The sequence below is a fragment of the Oryzias latipes genome, chromosome 5, assembly GCF_002234675.1.
Source record: "Oryzias latipes chromosome 5, ASM223467v1".
Lineage (NCBI taxonomy): Eukaryota > Metazoa > Chordata > Actinopteri > Beloniformes > Adrianichthyidae > Oryzias > Oryzias latipes.
Window position 1 is genome coordinate 17,045,574 of NC_019863.2, and position 13,855 is coordinate 17,059,428.

The 13,855-nt window shown below is 40.1% G+C and overlaps 2 protein-coding genes across 3 annotated transcripts in view; both read left to right on the forward strand.

Annotated features, from left to right (window-relative positions):
• The first annotated feature begins 854 nt into the window (after positions 1–854).
• idh3b (isocitrate dehydrogenase 3 (NAD(+)) beta) lies at positions 855–7,853 on the forward strand. 2 transcript variants are annotated; one of them, XM_004068864.4, is made up of 11 exons: positions 855–970; positions 2,155–2,328; positions 3,295–3,415; positions 3,537–3,597; positions 3,676–3,808; positions 4,527–4,660; positions 4,791–4,893; positions 5,027–5,173; positions 5,369–5,463; positions 5,604–5,664; positions 7,444–7,853. In XM_004068864.4, the coding sequence occupies exons 1-11, from the start codon at positions 866–868 to the stop codon at positions 7,519–7,521; spliced, it is 1,212 nt and encodes a 403-aa protein (XP_004068912.2). In that variant the 5' UTR covers positions 855–865; the 3' UTR covers positions 7,522–7,853. The 2 variants fall into 2 exon arrangements, with proteins under 2 accessions (XP_004068912.2, XP_023810768.1); XM_023955000.1 differs by lacking the exon at positions 7,444–7,853 and adding an exon at positions 6,295–7,309.
• A 1,546-nt stretch (positions 7,854–9,399) lies between these two features.
• Positions 9,400–13,855, forward strand: part of ptpra (protein tyrosine phosphatase, receptor type A) — a 35,471-nt gene continuing 31,015 nt past the window's right edge. Inside the window, exon 1 of the mRNA XM_023954648.1 lies at positions 9,400–9,805. The gene's annotated coding sequence lies outside the window, so the exon portion shown is untranslated. The remainder of the gene's footprint in view (positions 9,806–13,855) is intronic.

A 13,855-nucleotide genomic window follows, 5' to 3' on the forward strand; every position in this document is an offset into this window, starting at 1 on the left:
GACGTCTGCTTGTGAGAAAGAAAGTTTTGCATTAAGAGGGCTGATGGTCCAGGTGAAATTTAGTGGTCAGCTTCTCTGTCAGAAAATGTTACTTTAATGTAAAATAAACAACAGCAAACAAGGATGATGTGATGTGGCATGTGTGTGTTGTGGATGTGTGGATGAATATTTCTGGCATCATTTAGCCCTTTGCTGGCCTTGTTTGCAAATTGAAGTGGATCCATCTGAGGATTAGCAATCTTGGTTATTGCTTTTTTATACAATCATTTCCAAAGCCATCCTGACCTGAAAGGTTAAAGCCACAGGCATCTGGTCATTCAGAATCATGGTTAAAACCACTGTTTGGGACACAAATCAGTCAAATATTTCCATCTGTTGCAGCTTATGGGGTGATAGGGGAAAAAAGTTATACAATTCTCAGAGTCCTCTCACAGATGGAATATGGGACATTTTTTTTTTTTTTTTTGGAGAAAGGTCACAACCTTCTTTGTTCTGATTAAGTTTGATATCTTTGACTTCAGTGATTGAAAACTAAGTTCAAGGGCTTGATTTTCACAAATCCGGTGTTAAAAAAAGCTGAGGTTATTTGAAAGAAAGGTTCTTTTGTGAGATTCGACCAGGATGTGCTTAGCCAAACTAAAATTGGTGCTATCCTTCCATAGAGTTATTCCTTTTGCAATCAAATACATAAAAAAATGCAGTAAAAAATTATGGAGTTTGTTGGAGAAAAACTGTCAAATGTAAAAATAAAATAAAAAGAACAAAGAATCGCATCACAATGTTGGCTCTAAAGACAATCTGGAATTCTCCAGGTTCCATGCGTGCTGTAATATAGCATCTATCCACCAGGGGGCAGTGCTCACCAATGCCACAATCCCTCACTTTTCACCAACGAAGAAGTGGGAACACTGCTGTGATGTCTGGGACCATGGCGGCCGCCCTGAGAAGAAGCTTCTCCCCGTTTGTCAAGGTGAGTGCTGGAAAAACTACCACGGCCTCACCGACGTGACAAATGAGCAGAAAACGAGCTGTTGAGATTTTATAATCAAAACCGAAGTTCGATTAAGTCTCGCCTGTGTCTTATCGGAAACTCGTGTTAAATTCATGGCTAACTCCTAATAATGGATCTGTCTGATGCATCATTACGTGGATGATCAAATATTTATTTAGTTTTACCACGTGTAAGAAACGTGGTTTCCCGTTAAAAGCCCATATTTGTACATAATACATCAATACAATACACATAAATAATGTTTAAGTAGCTTAACTTGTCACTCTGGTAACAGTTACCTCCATGTCTGCTAGTAAGAGAGGCTACATTTCAGTGTCTTTATTTCTGTACTCTCATTTTCCAGATACTTTAATATTTAATAGGTCATGCTAGCCTTTTGTCAGTCAAGATTTAACAGAATTCTTCTTATTGTTGTTGTTTATGTTAAAGTAAAAAATAAAGTTTTATAGACTGCAATGACACTATTGAATACATGAGAAGTTGTTATTATTAAATATGTAGTTGTACCAAGGAAAATATGTATATTTTAAAATGTAATCCTAATTTTAGATTGTTACAGAATTCTACAATAGTTTTGACATTAAATATGACCTTCATAAAATGATTTGCACCGTGTTGTTTTAACTGTAAATGTTAAATAGTTCAAAGGTTTAAGCACTATACACTTTAGAAAATAGTTAAACATAATAATAATGAAAAATAAAAGTAAATTGCTGTATTTATAAAAGATGGCTCCAGATGTTAAGACATGTCTGATAATTGATCATTATGGTAATAATTTGGTATTTTTCAGGTCTGAAAAAGCAGATGAGTATAAAAAGAATTCTGTCTACTTTTAATATCTTACTTGGGCAAAAAAAAATCCCATTTTAATTTACTCAGACCTTCAGAAATATATGATTTGTTTTATCATATCACCACTGTCAACATGTGAAAATAACCCGTAATTAATGAGAACTGCATAAATAAGACTGTAAGTGGAAATCCAAAACACCAACAAAAACTCTCAGATATAGTTTATTTCCGTTTTGTGGGTGCTAGAGTGATCAGATCTGTTGGTATTAGGAACGTTCACAAACTTCAAATGCTGTTCTAGAGGATCAGTGGGTCTGAAGGGTGCTCTGTATTTTGCGGTGCCGCAGGGTCTTGGACCTTCCCGGTGGCAACAGTTGGCGTCTCGACAGCTGAGCTTGTCCCACGGTCTCTGTGGTTCCGAGTCCCCACTAGCTCGAGCTGATGCCATCTTCAAGGTCACCATGATTCCAGGGGATGGAGTTGGACCAGAGCTAATGACTGCTGTCAAGGACGTCTTTAAGGTATTTCACACTGGAAAAAGAACATAACAACATAACATAACAAAACATTTATGTTAGCGTCAGCAAGGGTTACGAAGAAGTAGAGGAGGTTACAACAATTATTCCTTTATATTTTTGTGTTTTGTCCATTTTTAAATATCATATTAAGATTACAGATGCAATTCCCCATATAAATATATAAAGATTAAAGCTTTGATTAATGGATGTTTTGTGCATTCAATAGTTGGTAAAAAAAAAAATATTTGCATCAGTTATACTCTAAAGTACACAAAACGTAGTAATTGGCTACTTTAGATTTGGTTTCTATGCTTTATACTATAACATATATTTTTTTCATTTATTTGTGCCTCTGGCTTTAAGTGGAGAAATTTCACATTTTATTTGATTATACTATTTTTTGAGTTTTTTATGTTTATAAAACCAAAGGAAATTTTTACAAAAGTTCTCTTAATACAGGAAAACATGCTCACCTCTAATGTAGAACAAATGCATCATGGTATGTAGTTAAGTGGTAATAAACAATAAAGTCCTTCACACCAGGTCTCACTGTCTATACTGGGGTTTGGCTGCTCTGTGACCACCATAAAAAATTGTTTTAAATTGGAGTGGTTCCACAAGAAGCTCCAGACTTGTCTCAAAGGGGATTTTCCATATTGTAATCGCTCAGGCACAGTCCAGCCATGGAAAATGCAGATGTGCACGGAGCAGACTGAGCTTTACAGGAAATTGGCATGGAAAAAGGCATGGCAATCTGATTTATTTTCAAAACAGAAGCAGCCTGACTAGAGCCAGATTTCTTTTAAAACTTGAATACATTGTGGAAATGTAGTCGCCTTTGAAATGCATCCAGTAGACGAGTTAATTTAAAACGTACTATTCAGAGCTTATTTTGAGCTGAAAATGCATAGCTCCAAGTGTGTGGATCTGATGAGAGGGCTTCATATTGAGTTTTATGGTATGTTGTAGGCCGGTGATATCCCTGTTGAATTTGAGGAGTTTCACCTGAGTGAAGTGCAGCACATGGCCAGTGAAGACAAACTGGATCACGTCTTGTCTTCTATGAGAAACAACAAAGTAGCTATTAAAGGTAACTATTGTTCCCAACTGTCGAGGTTTTACTTTCACTGAATAGAAGCTTTTGTATCTTCAAATATTTGGTTTAAAATGGGATGGATTTGTGGTAAACATGAATTTTTTGTGTTGTCCAGGGAAGATTCACACACCCATGGAGTATAAAGGAGAACTAGCTTCATATGAAATGAAACTGAGGTAAAAGACAGAAGAAAATGAAATATTTCATGCTTTTGCAAATGGCGTGTTTTAAAGTTTCTGCACTCCCCTCGTCAGGCGTAAACTGGATCTGTTTGCTAACGTGGTTCACGTGAACAGCCTGCCTGGTTACAGCACACGCCATAATAACCTGGATCTGGTCATCATTCGTGAGCAGACAGAGGGGGAGTACAGCTCCCTGGAGCATGAGGTAAACAGCAGTCACTAACTAACTAAACCACCTTTTTTGTTTTTGAATAACATTTTCTATAAGAGTTGGGACATCCTAATAGGGTATATGTGATTTAAATTATCCTGTGGGATCATTTGAACTTATTAAACCTTTCTTAGGGGTCACTTTTGCACCTTAAAGACTCACTCCAAGGAAAAAAAGTGTTTTTAACATGTTTTTGTGTCCTAGAAAACAATTAGATTTTGCTGGAAAAAAAACCAAAAACAGCATAATCATAATTAAAAAAGACCACTGGGAATGCTTTTACAACAGATCAAAAGATGCTCAGAGTGGGTCTTTAACCCTTGTGCTATCCTAGGCACTTTAACATTGGGAGTTGGGTCATCTGGACCCCACTAGACAGTGCGCTGAACCTTTTTCTTTAATGATATGTGATCTTCACTGGTTTCCATGGATTACATGAAATCCTCCTCACTTTTATCCACCTTTGTCATGGTAGGGAGAACATGTCAATGGTCATCTTGACCCCATACGATAGCACAAGGGTTAAGGAATGGAAGGAAAAAGGAAATATGTTTAAGTAGAAGTAGAATAAAGAAGTTAACAGTTTCCCTTGAAAATTACAAATAAGGCCAAAAGCAACATTTTTCTTCAAAAAGTCTAACAGTTGTGTCCTCTTTTTTGCCAATTCCTATGCTTTTTTTGCGAATGAATGCATTTTTCTTGTTCGTTTAAGAGTGTGCCAGGGGTCATTGAATGTTTGAAGATTATCACCAGAGATAAGTCACGGCGCATCGCCAAGTTTGCCTTCGACTACGCCACCAAGAAAGGCCGAAGCAAGGTCACCGCTGTCCACAAAGCCAACATCATGTGAGTGCATTTGGAAGAATGTCTTCTCCTTTTGGTTCCTTCCTTCTGTTCTATTTGAGAAACTGATATTTGGTTGTGATTGATGTCACATTCAAACCAGAACATGTTTTGATCTTCTGTGCTATTTCAGGAAATTAGCAGACGGCTTGTTCTTGCAGAGTTGTGCAGAGGTGGCCCAGCTGTACCCCAAAATTAAATATGAGAACATAATCATTGATAATTGCTGCATGCAGGTATGGACAGACTCAAAAAGACCCAAGTCTGGGCAGGAATATTTATTCTTATTGTGTGTGAAGGATTTTCAGCGTAGTTTGTTTGGTTTTCCTGTTTCCAAATCTGCCTTTACCTGTCTTTTACAAACCACAGCTGGTCCAAAACCCTTACCAGTTTGACGTGCTGGTGATGCCCAACTTGTATGGAAACATAATCGATAACCTGGCAGCGGGGCTGGTGGGAGGAGCAGGAGTTGTTCCAGGAGAAAGCTACAGTGCAGAATACGCTGTTTTTGAAACTGTAAGTGTCTCTGAAGCTTTCAGAGCCGTCCTGCAGGTTTAGAATTCTTAATTCTTGTGTAGATGAAATGACAATGGGAAACATTTGACCCAAAAAGCTGATGGAAAGCAGTAACATACAGTATTATGTGTTTTTTGTGTGATGCTGTGAGTGAACTGGAGGTGACACAACGGCTTTTTGTTCCCCTTTTTTCAGGGAGCCCGACATCCCTTTGCCCAAGCCGTAGGAAGAAACATCGCCAACCCCACAGCCATGCTGCTCAGTTCTGCTAACATGCTGAAGCACCTCAAGTGAGTCCGTTTTGGAGGCTTGGATGAAGCAGTAGAGCATTTACGCCTTGTTTTTAGTCACATTTTCTGTTCTCTGCTGTCGGATCTGAAAGTTGCTGTGGACAACATTACAAAACTGTTGTTATTGTGTTGTGTTCCAGCCTGGAATATCACTCCCAGATGATTTCAGATGCTGTCAAGAGGGTCATCAAACAGGGAAAGGTACTTTTACCACAACATGCTACAATAACAGCACGCATTAGAAATAGATTGTCTTTGTCTTGCAGTTCTTATAAGTGAAGATCATTTCAGCAAACAGAACTCAGATTTTTAACATCCTCTTCTCTTGTTATGCAGGTCAGTCACTGCGAAGTGCATTATAGTGTTGCTAAATGAAAACAGTAAACACTTGTGCTATTTTAATTTGCTTTGAACACAAAAGCCAAATTTGAATCATTGTCTTGGATCTTAATGCCAGCAGATAAGCTTTCATCTTTGCAGTTCCTGACCTACACATGTTGTAATGTAACAACCTGCACAATCTGCCGCTGTGTTAGAGAGCCTCTGATGTAATGGACCTTTGAAAGCATGTGTACTGAAAATGTCGTCTGACTTCATTTCTTTTGCTTTTCTAACATCTTTTGCCTGTTCTAGTGTCTCTCTGCTGACAATAGCATGCACTAATGGGAAGCTTTGCCCACAGATGACTGTTAAATCACCTGCAGGCTGCTGCTACTCCTGCTTCTCTTCTTCAGTTCCATCCTGTTGTGTTTTTGAAACCATATACCTGTTAGTGTTTTAGTGTTAATGGTCGTGTGCGGGTGTATGTATGTGTATTTGTGCACTCCCCAGGTTCGGACACGAGACCTTGGGGGGTACTCGACCACTGGAGACTTTGTGCATGCTGTAGTGGAAAACCTGCGACACCGACCGGCTCACTAAGACGTTTTTCCAGCCCCACTGATACCCCCCCCCCCCCCCCCCCCCCCCCCTGAGTCCGGGACAGTGATCACGTTAAGACTCATTTCCCATCGTTGAAGTCAGATGTGTGAGCCTGTGTTGTCATTTCGGGGGGGGGGGGGGGGGGGGTTGTGTTTGGCTGTCGGAATAAGTGGACAGACACTTTTGTTTCGTGAGAATTTCTATCAGTCTGCTGCTTTCTCTCAGGATACAGCTCCACGTTCACCTCCCATCAACTTTCATTTGCTTCTTTTTTTTAATGTCTGATTTGTCCACATTTGTAGTCAAATATCAGTAACTTTCCATAAAGCAGCTCATCTGTCATCTGTTCATATCAACTTTTGTCTGGAAGAGACTGAAACTGTAAATGTTTCGTTAGAATTCACCAAAAACGTCTGACGACTACTAACTAAGTGAAACTCCTTCCCCAACAGGATGTTTATTGTTGTTCTGTAACTTTTAATTACAAAGTGCTATCTGTGCTTCATTGAGCAGAACACAGATTCATTTCCGAAAACTAGATCCTTTTATTTATTTATTGGCACATTTTTCTATCCTCCTAGTTTCCATTAGATTGTATGAACAGTTGAATGAATAGATCTGTAACATTGTTTGACTTGGACATGATAAAAATCAGACCTTAAAGAAAGCTGTGCTCTGTCAGCATTTGACATTCTTTAAAAGGACTTCACATTTTAAATTTGTATGCAAGAACAAGGAGAAACGCAGAGCTGCGTAAAGAGAAACATTATGCCATCAAATTTAAAGTTTTGATAGACTTTTTCGGGGTGCTTCTGAACAGCTGTTTTTTTCTCAACACATTTTAAATACATATGTGGATGGAAAACTGAAATATGCAGATTAAAAATGCCAAATAATAAAGAAAGAGTCCAAATTCTTTTAAGGGAAGCTTCTCACTGCAGTGTCTGTCCTGTGAGTACATTCGTCAAAGGCTCTCTAACATGCAGGCCACGGCGCTATGCATACATGTGTTGCTGCAGCTGTGCATACAGTAACCCGTTGTCCTTGTGTTTGCAACAGGTGCGCACTGGAGACCTGGGGGGATACGCAATGTGCGATGAATTCACGCGGGCTGTCATTGCAAATCTGTCAGTTTAGCTTTTTATTTTCACTTTTTTTCTGCTGCCGTCAAACAGACGAAGCTCACACACTCCATGCATTTCCCACAGTAAAAGGCAAAGACAAGAATGCTTCACATATTTTGGTTTTCTTTTACTTTTCTTTGAGTCGGCTGCTTTTTCTGCTGCATCTCTGGTGCCATACCAGTGTGTCATGTTCTCTTTGAATGCTGGGAATTTCTGCCTAATAGTTTTCAGTCAGGAGATTACCCAGCTGTCAAAACATATATGCATATTCCATATTAAACTTTTGACTATTGCGTCCTCATTTGACATGAAATCTGCTTAATAAATTATTTAAAAAAAAAACAGCATGTGTGTGAAATCCTCCCATGGCTTAATGGAAGAGTTCAGACAGATTTGCATTTATGATGACTTCTGGTGAACAAGTTTGGCTTTAGAGAGGTGACAGGCATGTGATCTTTGTATAAATTGATTGCATAATCTGTATTTTAAAACTAAAGGATTCTGGTTTTGCCTTTTATCATTTTTATTACGTTTTAGGAAAGGGATAAATGACTGATCTTTTTTTAATTAACCACAGAATAAAATAGATAAACTTTTTTCTTCCTAATGTAATTGTAATAAACTGTTCATGCTATTTAGATCATTTTAAAAATGCATTTTCCAATTTTCTTTTTTTTTGGGGGGGGGGGGGGTGCCTAAACTGCAACAATCCTATTTTAAAGTGTTTTTTCACAGAAGTTTCAACATGGCTAACATAAAGAAGTTTCAAAAATATAACGTATTCAAACTATCTCTGATTCTTGAGAGTCGAGACAAAACATGTCCCACATAGGAAACACTTATTAAAAACGAATAGATTAAAAATGATTGACATACTGAAAATGAGATCTAAAGGATTTGTGAAAACTGGGGAGGTGTTCTAGCATTCATAATTAATTTTTGTGGGTATTTTTGCTTAGATAAATAACTTCTTGTAAGTCTTCCCATCTTATTTTTCAAACCGTAAATAGCACTGCCAGATGTTTTTTGGGGGGAGTTTATAAAGACGATTTCTTCTGTTTTTGTTGTTTAAGCATTAAAGGATCATCAGATTTTGCATTTCATTTACCAGTATTGATTATGTACTTTGAGTGTGTCTGATGGAGTTAACATAAATCAAGACAGTAAGGTAAACGTGAATATGCCAAAAAATAATTTGACATCCTACCAGCACCTTCAGTCATATGTAACACTTGTCAGTATAGTATAAAATAATTTGAGTTTTTCTGAAAGTTTTTGTCCCAACTCTCTCAAGTCTCAGTGGTATATAAAATACTCGAGTTTACTTCCTCCCAATACTTTTAAAGCAAGTAATTAAACTCCTTTTGAAAAACCTAATATGTATTGGTTTCAATGTGCCATGCATTGTATGGTAAAGTGTAATTATGTCTGCTGTCTTTTTATATTTGGCACTAAATATACATGTAGTTGAGTTATTGGCATGTGGATGTATGCATATTTATATTTTCCAATCACTTGATGACTAATAATGCGAGCTTTGATAATGTATAGATGTATATTTGTTTTCTTTTCTAGTCTTCTTTAGCTTAGTTTTTCCTTTGAATTCTTAAATTAACGCATTCCAAATCCAACAAATCACTCAAAAAATTGAGAAATTCGGCTAAAAAGCATTTTTTTTTCATTGTAGGTTCTTTTTAAATCGAGTTTTCTTGCCTTTCCAACTGCATTATTCACTTTGAAGGACAAGGTTTTAGAAATCAGCGTGAATTTTTTTCATTTTTAAATATCGATTTTTAAAATGGTTTGCCGCGCTGCCAGCAGGTGTCGCTGTCTCCTTTTACGGAGCCTGGTGGAGGGAGAGATGGGGCCTGGCCTGGGAATTTCAGCTCGCTTCCCATTCTTCCTATGTAGACAGACACAACATGGCGGACTAGAATAGTCGGCCGACGCGCCCGGATACAGCGGATAAACTGTGGGATTTACCGCCCAGGGAGGCAAGGGGGAAAAAGAAAACCCTCCATTTTGACGGGCGAATCGCTGCTTCGGCAGGTTATCCTTCCCTTCAGGACGGAGGGGTTTACGGAAAGCGGAGTGTCTGAGTGTCCCAGCCAGGTCGCGCTTTCCTCCTCCTAAATCAACCAAGTCCCCCCCACCCCACCCCCCATCCCGCTCACGGTTCCAGGGGTGTGGAGGCTGGGGCAGAAAACGTGGAAGAGAAGGAGCCGGGGGCAGAAAAGACCCTCTCTGGGTTCAACTCGTGTCTTTCTAGGGTCTCCCTGGGCGCCTCGGGGGTTGCGGTAAGTTTTTCTTGTTTTTGCTGCGCAGAGCCTAATCACACTTGTTACAACAATGCGGCGGCGTTCACGCATGTTTCCTTCTGCCGGAACGTTCAAGAACCCCCCCACCCCCCCAAAAGAGAGCCCCCTGTTTTTTTTCAGTCTGGCGAGGAATAACAATTTCGGGGTAACTAATGGTAGCGTCAGAGTCACACACGGACGTTCAGGGGTAACATGGAGACTGATAGGGGAATTCTGACGATGGGGGGGGGCTCTCGAAAAGGGGAGGGGGGGCTTGAAGACGAGAGCTCAGTCAGAAGAAGCCAGAGCTCGGTTTGCTGTGCCAACACGGATGCGGTTATGCTGGACAAAAAAATAATAATAATGGGGGGGGGGGTCTGTGGACTACCCCCCCCTAGAAAGTACACAGTATTGATCAATGCTTTGTTATTACATGTTCAGTGTGTGTGTGTGAGGGGGGGGGGGGGGGGGGGGGGGGGGGGGGGGGTCGTGGGGACCCACAACAGGAATTAGGTCACCCCCCAACATTAACATGTGTGCTCTGTCAAATCACAGCAGCTGCTTTGTGCGGCACTTTCCTCAGCTTACCCCTTATTTTAGGCCCCCCCCCTCCCAAAAAAAAGTAGTGCAGCTTTGTGTTCTGCCCCCAATAAATAGGTGGAACCCCTCATTGCATTCAGTTTGTTAGGGTTTAGCACTTCCAGCTATAGGGTCAAGAAGATAAACTCTCTCTCTTTTATGCAATAAAGATAATAGGCTTGAATGCTCATCGGGCATCTCGGCCCGGCCCGGCCCGGCCTGTCATGTCTGCAACATACCAGCCCCTGGAGCCGAACGCCCAACATCTGGTTCCATTCAAACAACTGCAGCTCGTTTTGACGCGATTCCTCGGTTCTCCGCCTCACTTCCACCGAGGATTCCCGTTTCTTTGTGAATGTAACGACGACGCGTGTTGCTGCAGAAATCGTCCTGGTCCAGGCTTACCTTGACCTCTGCTCTTCAGGCCTGAACATGTTTGCTTCTTCATCCGAAAAGGCATGTTGCGCCACTTCTGGTTGTCCAACGGCAACAGGCCGTCATAGTTGGGCTGTAAAAGACAAGAATGTGAGTCTGGCTCAGCAGACAGAGAAAATCTGAGTTGTTTTCATCTTGATCTGTGTCTTCTGATAGCTGTTTCAGGAAAAGCAGACCTATTTCAGGCTAAAATAGGCCTTTTACATTCAGAACTGTGAACCTTTAACCCCACATAGTTATTTTGTAAGTTAATTTCCAAATAAAAGGTTGATATTGCTTCAAAATGGCATTTGAATAACATGTGGCCTGTTTGAGGGGATGGTTAACTTTAGTGTTTCACAATTTCAAGGCTCCAAGACAACATTATGAGTCGGCTGTTGGGTGGGGCTAGAGGTATATTTTTGTTTCCACCTGTAGGCCAACATGTTTTTCCTGTGGAAGAGCGCAGCAATTCAGCCTCCGACAGGATAAACACACCTACTTTTTAGAGGATTATGAAGCAATGCAGCCTCATTGCTGCATCATGTTATGTCATTTGACCCTAAATGACAAATTTTGTATTTTTCCACAATAGTGGAAATGATCTTGTATCTTAAACCTACGAATCAAATCTTCTGTCTTTGGAATGGCTGATGTTATTTGCAAGTATTTACGTGCCACCAGCACAAAAATGGATGGAAATTCATCTTGATGCGCATTGCTGCACCCAATGTTGCATTTTGTTGTTGGCCGCATGTATTTAAAGTCAAACTTAAAGTTAAAGTCCTATTATCTGTCACGCAGCGAGGTGTGTGAAGTGTTTTCCAGCATACACTTTCTCCTGCAACTCCGGTTCAAGCGGTTTGTGTTCTACGTACAAAACGTGTGTCCGTTGAACGAGCGTTGAGAATGAAACCAGGTTGAACTTTGATCAGTCAGGGACTCCGATTTGGTAGAAACTTTGGGATGGCCTGCTTTTTATTTTAACGGAAGTGCCAACTGTTTGAACATTGATCATGGAGGAGAAAAATGATCAAAGCTGCATGTGCCTCTAATGTTTCGTAATAGAGCTGTGAAAGACTAAGCCGGGAGCAAGATTTGCAGCGCTTTGACATTTCGCACCAAGCCTCTTCCAACTGTTGGTGGCGCACATGCACTAGTAAACAGTAGATAAAGAAAAGAAGAAGGATCCCCTTTTGCTCGTCCAGTGTGAACACCAATGCGTGTTGAACATGTATCACATGCTCGCAGTAAAGTTAGCATATTATGCAATAATTATTATTACTTTTAAATAAAAAGCAACAATTGCTAGAGGGCACTATAGGTTTGTGTATCGGTATTTGTTACTGACAGCAACACAGAAGAAGTAGTGCCGTTCGGTCTTACGCCGGGCTTGGTGGAATTGTTCCAAAGCGTCACATGATGTGACGATGAAGAATTCGACAGATTTAGTGATTTGAAATGATATAAAGAGTTTAGTTGACTGGTTAGAATGTCCTTTATGCTATGTTTATCTGAATAATTGTGTTTCGCTTAATTACGAGATTCCTTCTATGTATGTCATTTTGTTCCTGTATTTAAAAAAAAATTCTTCCCAAAAGTGCGACTTGTACTCCAGTACGAACTATTTATGATTTTCTTCTTCTTTATTGTGCTTTGTTTTCACATTCCTTTGCACTTTGTACTGACTTGTGGTTTAAGAAAAATACAGTTCTACCCTATCAATTCTCTTTTACAATTGATTTTAGTGTCTTTGTTTACAATGTTTTTCTAGAAATCGCTCTTAATTGGTGCTGGATTTCCTTTTTTTTTGTGTGTGTTATTTTCATTTTGTTTAAAAAGTTGCCACTTTTGTCGGCTAAAGCTCCAGCTATCATGCTGTATGTTTGTTTATGTGGCTGCAATTCACAGGCTTTTAGTTTTTTTTTTCCCTTTTCTTTATTGTGGTTGCAAAAAGTCCTCTCATGGGTGAAAAACTTTGCGTTTATTTTTCCAAACAATGTCTCAGCAAACCTGAGCTGTGTTAAAAAACCTTTCAGCTTTGCAGTTATAAACATTTGGGAGCCAGACTTCCAACAAGCATTTACATTAGCTTGATGTCTTTGTTTGCATCGCCCAACATTTATTTTTTCTTGGGGGGGGGGACTATTTTTTGTAAGGATATGTCGCCTTCAGTCAGAGTTTTGATGATTGCCTTGTGGACGACCTTCTTATCTGTCAGAGGAAAAGGAGGGGTCAGGCGCAGTGGAGCAGCCACCTCAGATAAAACTGTCACTTTGGTTTGTCGTTGTTGTGGAAACGAAACGTCTCGAGCGAAGCCAAAGCGTGCGACGAAGAACAGGCGCCTGCTGCGCATACAGCTGAACGTCATTTCAAATGCTCCGTTTGGACGTGAGCTAAACTCCATCCCGTCACATTTGTTAACCATTCAGCAGGCGTTTCTCACTTAAAAGATGTGCAAAATCAATAGACTTGAATCAAATCATTTTTACCTTTCTTTTATCTTGTGTTTCTGCCTTTCACAAGAAGAACAGATCAGATTGTTACAAACCGTGTTTCACCCCTAATATTCTTAGTATTAAAGCACACAGACTAATGTTGTCTGCATGGTAATGCTAACCTTAGATTTGTTTGCCTTTCAGCTCATGACATTAAAGGGTCGGGTAACCTTTCATTATTTTACCATTTCATCTGAAAGGCATTCGGAGCCGGTTTAGCTCGTGCTAGTTTGCCTTCCGTCCGTGAAACCAGGGTTCGAATCCGGGCTGCTCCCTATTCCCTTCTCTGCTTCTGTGCCGGTCCCAAGCCCGGATAAATTGAGAGGGTTGCGTCAGGAAGGGCATCCGGCGTAAAACATTGCCAAGTTTACCATGCGACTCCTCCTCGAAAGGGAGGTTGTTTCGCTGTGGCGACCCCTGATGGGAAAAGCCGAAAGAGACAGAGATCTGCAAGGGCATTCATTGATTAATGTAATATTAATGAGCTGTGATCAAATTCCACACGCTATAGTTTGAGTTCCTCACTGCACATCCATATGAAACACAACTATGTGTATAA

Coding starts and splice junctions, on each gene's coding strand:
- idh3b (XM_023955000.1), top strand. CDS start 866: ATGCCACAATCCCTCACTTTTCACCAACGAAGAAGTGGGAACACTGCT. Junction 4,894..5,026: donor TTGATAATTGCTGCATGCAG/GTATGGACAGAC, acceptor TACAAACCACAG/CTGGTCCAAAACCCTTACCA. Junction 5,665..6,294: donor GGGTCATCAAACAGGGAAAG/GTACTTTTACCA, acceptor TGCACTCCCCAG/GTTCGGACACGAGACCTTGG.